The following is a 9,614-nucleotide window of genomic DNA, read 5'->3' as shown; positions in this document are numbered from 1 at the left end:
GCAATCTTCAGCCTCGTAAGTGTTTCCAGTGAGGTGCTGATAAAAGCTGTTTTTATTTCAAAATAGAGTAAAAATTATTTACTTTTAGTCTCTAGATTCTAACACCCTACAAAGCAGTATGTGTGGTTGACATTTTCTCACTGCAGAAATTCTTTTATACTGTACCATTTAAACTTTTTTTTAACACTGTACAACTTATGTCAGTATCTCTTTTCTAAGCAAGTACTGAGACTTCCAGCATACTAAATTTGCCAACTAAACTCGTCTCCAATGTCAAATGGAAGCTGGCAGTCTAAGATGTTCAGGCAGCCAGGGGACTGTCCTCTGAATAATCAAGGCTTTCTTAGGAAAAAAAAGGATCAGCATAGAAGTATTACGGTGATGCCTACAGAGCTGACCTTTTGGCTTCCATTCCAAACTGGGCCAAATGTCACATTTATTTAAAACTAACAATTTGTGGGAGAGTTCCTGGGCTTAAAGTAGAACTATTCTTTGCTTTAAACACTGGTATTTCCACATAATATGGAAGAGGAGTAAATTATTTAAATTTTGCAAAACTTAAGGTCTTTTCTTCCATACCTTTTCAACTTAATCTGTAAATTGATTTATAGTAATCAAAATAGTGGTGTGATTTCTGGCTACATCAAGTTCCTCATCAGAAAGAAGGCATCAGGTCTCAGGGGTGACTGCTAGGAGAGGCACCCAAGGGAGAGAGAGCCCCTACTTGGCAGCCAGATTTTTTCTTCAGTGTATATAATTCTACATCTGCTTAGCATGTCTAACTAAAAATCGCTGTCTACTTCAGTTAATGAAGTACTTCTCATGCTAATATAAAAATAAGTGTGACAGGAGATTCTGTCTAAAAACAAAGTTCACAGATGAAATTAACTTAGATGTAGGCTTCCCATCAAGTATGCAGTATTTGCATACTTCCCACAAATATAAGCAATAATTATATACCCGCAGCAGACTGGATGCAACAAACTAAGGGTTTCCTTAAGGCAAGCACTTCACAAAACGTTTTTTGTTAATTCTTGCGTAAATCACATTCTGTATTCATACAAAAACAACTTAATGTTTTTTCTCAAACTGTACATATAGAAACAAATTCCCAGTTGGACATGAACTTAGTCTGTGGAGGTGCTCCATGTCTCGTGACACTTAAAAAAAAAAGATTCCAGCTTTTATCTTCACAAAACAACGTGGGAGTTAGGGCAGTGAGGGTTGACAGGAAAGAACAAGGCCAGCTGCTCTGGGGAGCCAGCAGCAGTCTCTCCATCGCGAAGACCTCTTCAGGGGCTCCTGGGATGCAGCTGCCCCGGAAAGAGAGTTCGGGGCTACATGGTGCGGGCTTCCTTTTGTTTCTCTTTTAACTCCTCAAGTTCTTAAATACTGTCCAGAGAGGCCCAGGGGTACTCAGCCCCGACTTCTACCGCCCCCTCCCCCCACCCCGTGAGGCTCCTCGCCTCGGCGGGCCAGAGTTCATGTTGCTCCCTCTCCCCCAGGTGCTACCACTCCGGCCCCCTCTAGGAGTACCACTGCCTGGAGGGCCCCCAAAAGGTTCATCTCTGTGGTACCCGTCATGGTGATCTCCATCCAGGGAGCTGGAACGCCCGGACTTTGGCACTCTCTGGGAGGGTCCTGGGCCCCCTCGGCCTGAAATGAAACATTGATTTCACATGTGACTCTCTTGTATCAGGGACTCAACTCCTGGCACACACTTTTACTCTGTGACAGTGGAACACTTGTGGGTCTTTCTTTAAAACAGAATTCTGAGGACATTAGCAATGACTTAGGAAGCAACTAAGAAGTGCAAACTATTGGTGATGCTAACTCATTACAAGTACTGGAACTAGCGGAAGGATTTACTGTGATTGTCCCACAGCCACAGGGCACTTCTGATTTCCTTTTAAATAGTCAGTGGAATGAAACATTCCTTGAAAAATAAAAGCATAAAAAGAAAAGCACTAGCTTTTAGAATTATTTCTCCCAGGGATAGTTTTATTTGTTCCAGATTTGGGCATACAAAATTTCAGGTATCATAAAAATTCTCCGTTTAATTTTTTTTCCCCTAAGAGGTGACAGGATTTGGCCACATCTACAATGCACACTCTCAGGAGACTACTGCCAACTTTATGTTGTCTAAAATCTTCCATGGAATTTGAATCCAGTTAAGATGAAGAGGTTAGGAAAGCTAGCTAGCCCCCTTCTACCGACCCCTCCTCCCTTGTGGTTCGGCCTGCACCAGGGACCCACACCAGCTGGCCTTGGGTGGGGAGCCCTACTGGCGATGCAACGTAACCTCTGAGGGTTTTGTGGGGAGATCTACCAGCGATGTGCTGTAACCTCTGAGGGTCCTGCTCTGAGGCGCAACAGACGGAGCCCTGCCGTGGGGAGCACACACGCGGCGGCAGACCGGGCAGGGACGCGAGCAGGGGTGCAGGGACAGTGTCCGCAGCCTCCGAATCCGGCACAGGGGCAGCGGCCCGGCGGGCGAGAGCAGGCCGGCTGGGCACGTGGCGGCTACTGCCCGTGGCTAAAAGGCAGTGCTGCTTCCAAAAAGGTCCAAAGCTTCAACGTGTAGAAACAATGTACTGCCCCCCTGGAAACAACCCCTCCCATACCACATTCCTGTCTCAGTGACCCTGGGCACAAGCAATGATCTTCCCAGCAGCGCCGTGGCACCTGGACAGAGCTGGCCTGGAACCTGAAGGAACCAAGATTCCTGGGAGCCAAGCAGACACACCTGCACGAGGCCGAGCGCCTGGTCTGCGGGGGGAGCTCTGCCTGCCCGTGGCAGGGGCCCAGACCGCATCTGTGCCACATCGGGGAACAGGGGCCGTGGCAAAGCCCGAGCCCTGGACTGCAGAAGGAGCTCGTACCCTCAGCACCCTCGCAGGGACAGATGGGGCAGGGGCCTCCCCTGGCCCCTGCAGCCTCCCAGGCAGGGCACCGCTGGCACCGGCCGCTCACCTTTGCCTCCTCGATCTTCAGCAGGCCCCCCTGGGGCTTCCATCTCTCTGTGCTCTGAGGCCCCGGGCCCATCGTGCCAGGGGCGCTTTCGGGGCGGCAGGGATGCCATGTCCATGCCCTGCAGGGAGGAGGAGCGTTCCCTGCCGGCAGGGGAATGGCCGTCGGGAGGGGCGTGGTCGGGGCGGGCGGCATCCCGGAAGTGCTCGTGACCCGGCCCTGCAGGTGGAGACAGAGCCCGGGCGGCCGGCCGTCCTTACTCAGCTCAGGGCAGCCGAGGGTGACAGAAAGTACACTGCTAAGGACAAGTAGCAACTTAGGCACCCATATTCATTCATGCAAGAAACGGTCGCTGAATACCCACCGCAGGCCAAGTCTAAGGCACATACTGAAGACTTACAAAGTCAAGATCAGAAATCAACACAGCTCCTGCTGTAAGAGGCAGCTACGGTCGGGCAAGTGGTTCTCAAGAGTTTTTAGTTTCAGGGTGTCCTTACACTCTTAAAAATAATTTAGGACCCCCCGGAGATTTCATTTATTAGAGTTGTATCTAATAATATTTGCTACAATAGCAATTAAGACTGAGAAAAAAACCTTAACTGTATTTTCCAAAAATAAAACAACGTAGTGAAGAGTTGGTACAGTTTTCTACTGGACAGATCCATTTATGTCTGGCCCAAGAGAAGGCCGGTTTCTCCCCGTCTGCTTCTGCACTCAAACTCCTGTGATAAAGGGCTGCCCTGGAAGGCTGTGCAGACAACCCGCCCCATGCAGACAGGAGGTGGAGGGTCCTCAGACACACTGTCAACGGCTGGTCGTCCTCACCTGGCTCTCTAGTTCCATCCCAGGAGTCTGCTTTCCGTCCTCCTTCAAAACGAGGGAACTCATCGGGAGTGGGAAGTAAACCCTTCCTTCCTCCTGCACAACGGAACCAGACGACACCACGCTCGCCGACTATTCCCGGGGCGTTCACAGCAACCCACCCGCCACCCATCCTCCTCGGCGTGCTCACCTCGGGGGGTGCCCCGACCTCGGCCTCTGAGTTCACGTCCTCGGGCTGCTTCATCAGAAGCATCAAAATTCTCCTCTGGACCGAAGTCTTCAGGGCCAGGAAAACCATCCCTTCCTCTGGGGGGCGCGCGACCCTCATGTCTCGGCGGCGCTCCTCTTCTGAAGCTGTCGGGACAAAGGGGCAGAATATCCACCTAACGGAATACCTTGCAGCTCTGAGTTCATGTTTCAAAGAGGCATTCACGATGTAGAAGATATATGATGTTAAGTGGGAGAAAAACGGTTCATTTTTAAACTATACGTTTTATAATCCTATTATTACACGTAGTAAAGAGGCAGGAAGAAAACACACCAGAATGTAGGGGTCCTTTAATTTTCTTCTAGACGTTTAGGAGTAATAGCAGTGAGCATTTTTAAGAACGTGTATCATGCCAAGCACTTCACATGTAGTATTTCACTCCATTCCCTCCTCATACCCACAACACAAAGCTAAGGTAAGTGGCAGCTAAGGTCCAGAAAAGTGGTTCTCAGATTTTTACTCTCAGGATGTCTTTACACTCTTAAAATTATTTAGGACCCCAAAGAAATTTTGTTTTTTTGTTTATGAGAATTATAGCTAATGATTTCTGCCATTTGACCAATTAAGATTGAGAAACATTTAATTCATTTAGCTATTATTTTCCAAAAACAATGTAGTGAAAAGGGTGTAACTGTTTTCCACTTAGACAAATCCCTTTAAAGTAATTCTACCCTACCATGAGCACACTGAGGCACAGAGAGGTTTACTAATTTATTTAAGGACACACAGTAAGCACTGGGTCAGAACTCAGGCAGTTCTCACTCCAGCCAGGCTCTAACACTGCCTCCCACATACTTCCCATTATCATAATAAACATTAACTACTTATATAATCAGGAAAAGCGGGGACTCACACCTGGCAACTCTACTAGACTTGCTCTGGGACACCTGCTCTTCCTCCCGTCCCAGCCCCAGCCTCTGCTCAGGTGACCATGGGCACGAGCGGGCCTGCTCCACAGCTGGCTGGTGTGGGCAGGCACCTGGCTCATGGGTCACCCAGCGGCCAGTTGATGCCCGGCTCCCTAGCCGGCAGACATGTCAGAGTCTCTCCAGGATTCTGGAGCTGGGAACTAAGTCAGCTGGGAGTGTGGCTAAAGCAGAGCCCTTACGAGGGAGGGAGCGCCAGCACCTGGGAGGCAAGGGAAGGGGCTCGAGCAGGGAGGGTGCGGGAGCACAGGTGGGAGGCCATGGCGGGGGAAGGGCCAGGCCGCATTAGCCGCCTACCCATGGTGCCCCGGCCAGGCCTTCTGCTGTTTCTTGAGCCCCATGCAGTTATGTTTTATTCCGACACTTCCTGTTGACACTTTTCAAAGTAACAGTCAAACTGAAAGAGCTGAACAAATGCCCACACACCCTTCACCTAGTCAGGTCTGAAGACTTGGCCATGCCTGCTGCTCTCTATTTACAGATTTTTTCTCAACCATCTCTCAGTCAGCACTGACATGACGCTTCATCCCTAAATGTGTCAGTATGCTGCTGCTTCTAAGAACAAGGACTTCTGAATAATAACACTAGGATCACTCTAAATAACATGGAGCAATATACAGTCCAATTCAAACTTCTCCAACTGTCCTCAAAGTGCCCTTTACAGTTGTTTTTAGACCTGCCAATCATGATCACGCAATGCCCTCATATCTTTGGTCAACTTTAATTAGAACAGTCCCTTTCCTGTATTTTATATGTTATGACCTTCATATTTTTGAAGGGCCCACCCAGGTGTTTCGTAGAATGTACTATAATCTGAATTTATCTGACTGCGTCTCATGATTAGACTCATTTCCAGCAGAACTTCTTACACCCTCGCCGGGATCCAGTCTGTCCCACTGCCTGTGAGGTGAAGTGGTGTGGCAAACACATTTTGTTGTTGCAAAGGTCCGTCTCCTCCTTTGCAGTTAAGTGGCCTGAGACATGATGTTCTGGCACCGTGAGAACACCGTTTCCCCACAGTCCCTTCCCCAGGTGTTTCAGCATTTACTGGCTATGCCTGGATCAACCATGACACTGATGCTCGTAAGGGAAGTGTCTTCCTAATTCTATCGCACCTCCCACCCCTATCACTCGGTGTTTTACTATAAAGTGGGCTTTCCCTTCTGCGCTCCGCCACTCCAGCTACCTCGTTAGTGACTTTCTCAGCCCTAAGGTAACTTGATGAATCATGCCACTGCCTGCAAGCAAAGGGATGTGTGCCCAGGATACAGACTGAAATGGCCATCTAAGGTAAGGGTGGAAGTGACCAGAGGAGTGAGAGGAGCAGGAAGAGTACCGGCCGAGGGCAATACTTGCCCAGGACAGATCAGGGAAGGGCCTCCGCACACAGCAGGGTCAGGGTTCTCCTTTGGTCCAGGCAGCCACCTACGGACAGCTCCTGTCGGGGGCTGAATGCTTGATTCTGCCCTTCTCTCTGTCTCACACACGCACACACACACACACACACACACACACACACATTCAAATGTTGAGCCCTAAGCCCCACCATGCTATTGAGAGAAGGGGCTGTGAGAGGTGACTGGGTTGGATGAGGTGTGAGGGTGGGGCCCCTGAGATGGGATTAGTGCCCTTACAGGAAGAGACACCAGGGAGAGCTGGCTCATTCTCTCTCCTCACCATGCCTGAGGACGCAAGGAGAAGGTGGCTGTCCATAAGCCAGGGAGCAAGTCTCACCAGAAACCTACCCTACTGGATGTGGACCTGGGATTTCTAGCCTGGGTTTCTCCAGCACTGCGAGGAAACAGATTTCGCATGTTTAAGTCCCATAGGCCATGGTGTCTTGTTGTGACAGCCCAGCTGACTAGTACAGTTCCTAACGAGCTGCCCCTCTCAAGTACCTCTCCCTATTTAGCAGCTTCACTTACTCAGCAGTTACGAAGCACCTACCGTGTGTCACCACTGCTGCCCTAAATCCTGAGGACACAGTGGTGGATAAATAGAACCCCTGCCCTCAGGAAGCTGCCCCACTTCTGGGAGATACAGGAAATAATGACATTACTTAACGTCAAGCAGTGCTAAGTGCTATGAAGAAATACACAGCAGGGCCAAGGAGCTGCAAGTAACAGGAGGAGAGACCTGATGAGAGACTGCGTGCCAGGCAGAGGGAGCAATTCCAGCAGGGAAGGAGTAGGTTTGGCATATCTGAAGAGCAGCGCAAAGCTGTGAACAGCACAAGTCTAGGCTATGGGTCTGTCACTGGCACATGAAATGCCCACAAATTGGTCCAGAGTAAAACCTCTGCACAAGATGCAAAGATCAGGAAATTAATGAAAGTTATGCTGATACCAAAGCCATTGGAAATGCGGCTCTTGCAGACAGAAAAAGCCATTTCAAAGAGTGAATACTTGGACATCATTAGGAGAGGTTCTTGAATCTTTTTTTTAAAACTCCCCTCTAATAGCTGCTTTCCCTAACCCATTTCTCTCACCCAGGCCATTCTGTCACCATTCTTTTCTAACACATCCTGTGAGGATGGGGACTGCCAACCCTGAACTCAATCACCCAGCAGCAGCGATGAGAGCTGTGCCGGCAAAGGACAGGGCAGCACCCCCAGCAGGAGAGGCGGGGCGCTGACAGCTCAGCCGTAAGCCGCTGTGGCACGTAGCAACTGCGGAGCCTTCAGAGTCAAGAAAGCACTCCACTTCTTAGTGTGACCCCTAATCTGTAAAATGCAGACAACGCCTATCTCACAACTCACTGGTACAGAGTAAATGCTCAATTATCACCGTCAGCAATGACTCTGAGTCTCATCTGAGAGGTCACTCATTCTTTTTCTCCATACTTTTATTCCTTTTTTACCCCAAGCAAGCTGAGTGTTCAAGCCTGCCCTTAACCTAATTTGGCAGCAAGATTGTTTTTCAGTTTGATTTGACTTTTAAGATGCTTAGGCAATTATAAAAAAACTTTCTGCTTAACAATTCCTTTATTCCCCACCTATGTATTCATTTCATCATTCTCATCAAGACACCTGGAGATATCTACTCGGACCCAAAAAACATAATAGGACACTCCTGATCCTCCATCTCTTTAAGGAGGAACAAAAAATAAGCAGAAAGAAAAAGATTTCTAAGTTATAAAGAATCACATGAAGGTGAAAGGCATGTAGATATTTTCTAAGTTTAAATGCAAAACATAGAGAGGGTAGGGCTAGCAATCAATACATTCCTCCCCCCCGAAGTGAAAGAGGAGAGACTCCTGTGGGAAGAATAGGTAAAAAGCTCCAAGGAAGAAGAAATGGACCCATAAAGTGGCCGGCCCACCTTTCTTCTCTGCGCCCTCGAAAACGTGGGTCCTCAGGATCCCGGGGGAACCGCTCCTCTCCAGGTCTGCGGCCTTCCCAAGCCCCGGGCGGGCCCCGAGCTGCTCCCCGGCCATCCCCTTCGCTGAAGTCCCTGTGATCAGCAGGAAACGGAGGCCCGGGGCCCCCACGCCTCCACTTCTCTTCTTGTGGTAAAGGTCCTCCTCGCCCCTCAAATTCTCGTAGTCGGTGGCCAAAGCGTTTGTCGGGGTGGAAGTCATCTGGTCTGCTGAAGTCATCAGGGAACTCGGGGTGAGGCCCACGCCTATCAGGGGGACCCCTGCAGTCCTGGCCACCCCGGAAAGGCCCCCTCTCGGGACCGTGCTCAGGGCCGCTGCTCTGCTCATGCCGCCTCTCTGACATGGGGCCCATGTGATGGTTTGGAGGGCCGCGGGAGTCACCTAAAGGAAAGAAAATGGCTTTCACATGTCTTCCAGGAGTCCTGCCAACACAGGACTAGTTTCAGCACCTTAACGTTTCAGAACGCATTTTTATTCCGAATGCTTCCCCTTCTCGGTGCTCAGCACAGGCAGGCCGGGCCCCTGGGGGTCTGCAGCGCACACGTCCTCCCTCACTAGCTGAGCAGCTCCACCCACAGCAGATGCCGGACCTCAATGGGTCGGCAACCGCTCAGGTGCTGGGAGGAGAACCCTGCAGGCATGAGAATGCACAGGCACGAGCAACCCGTCCCTGCCCCAACTCTGAGGGGCCTCCTGAGGCCCCCCAGCTCCACGCCCAGGGAGGAGATGAGAAATCCGTGCTGCAGGCCAGGAAGCCAAGCGCAGGGACCGGGCTCTGGCCTTGTGAGGGCGCGCAGAGCCCTTTACGAGGCACTGGCATGTGTTAACTGCCACCGAGAAAGTCTCCTTTACCCCCAACTCACTGCACTGACTCTTAATGAGGCCCCCTGCCAGGTGCCTGGGACCCCAGCCTAACAGCTGCTTTGCGACCACAGCCTCGTGGTACCTCAGTGTGTATGAAAATTTTTTCTGCCCTCTTTCATGCCCCTCATCTATATCACCACATATCATCACCATTCTGCAGTGTTTGGAAGCCCCCTGAAGATTTTTAAAAATAGTCAGTACTTATATCACTGAATCAAGTACTGAATAAAATGGAAAGAGGCCCATTAAACTTGGTGCTGTGAACTGAGTTCACCCCCTAACTGTGAAGGATTTGTTTTCTGGCTACTGAACTACTGAGCCATAGTAAATGCAAACAGTTTAAATCAAACCTTGTTAAAAAGTAGGTAGCAAAGGGACGGTCTTGT

General features: G+C 49.9%; 1 protein-coding gene across 3 annotated transcripts in view; it reads right to left on the bottom strand.

Annotated features, from left to right (window-relative positions):
- Window positions 1–1,009: 1,009 nt before the first annotated feature.
- The window catches only part of WDR33 (WD repeat domain 33), a 92,108-nt gene continuing 83,503 nt past the window's right edge, over window positions 1,010–9,614 (bottom strand). For all 3 annotated transcript variants that reach the window (XM_036996128.2, XM_073241636.1, XM_036996127.2), the window contains 6 exons: window positions 8,307–8,745; window positions 3,983–4,146; window positions 3,796–3,888; window positions 2,974–3,189; window positions 1,578–1,656; window positions 1,010–1,313 (listed from right to left, as the gene is read on the bottom strand). In XM_036996128.2, coding sequence (XP_036852023.1) covers window positions 1,085–1,313; window positions 1,578–1,656; window positions 2,974–3,189; window positions 3,796–3,888; window positions 3,983–4,146; window positions 8,307–8,745 — 1,220 coding nt within the window. In that variant the 3' untranslated portion in view covers window positions 1,010–1,084. The remainder of the gene's footprint in view (window positions 1,314–1,577; window positions 1,657–2,973; window positions 3,190–3,795; window positions 3,889–3,982; window positions 4,147–8,306; window positions 8,746–9,614) is intronic.

This window comes from Manis javanica, chromosome 7 (assembly GCF_040802235.1).
Source record: "Manis javanica isolate MJ-LG chromosome 7, MJ_LKY, whole genome shotgun sequence".
NCBI lineage: Eukaryota > Metazoa > Chordata > Mammalia > Pholidota > Manidae > Manis > Manis javanica.
This window is presented reverse-complemented; position numbering and strand designations above follow the sequence as displayed.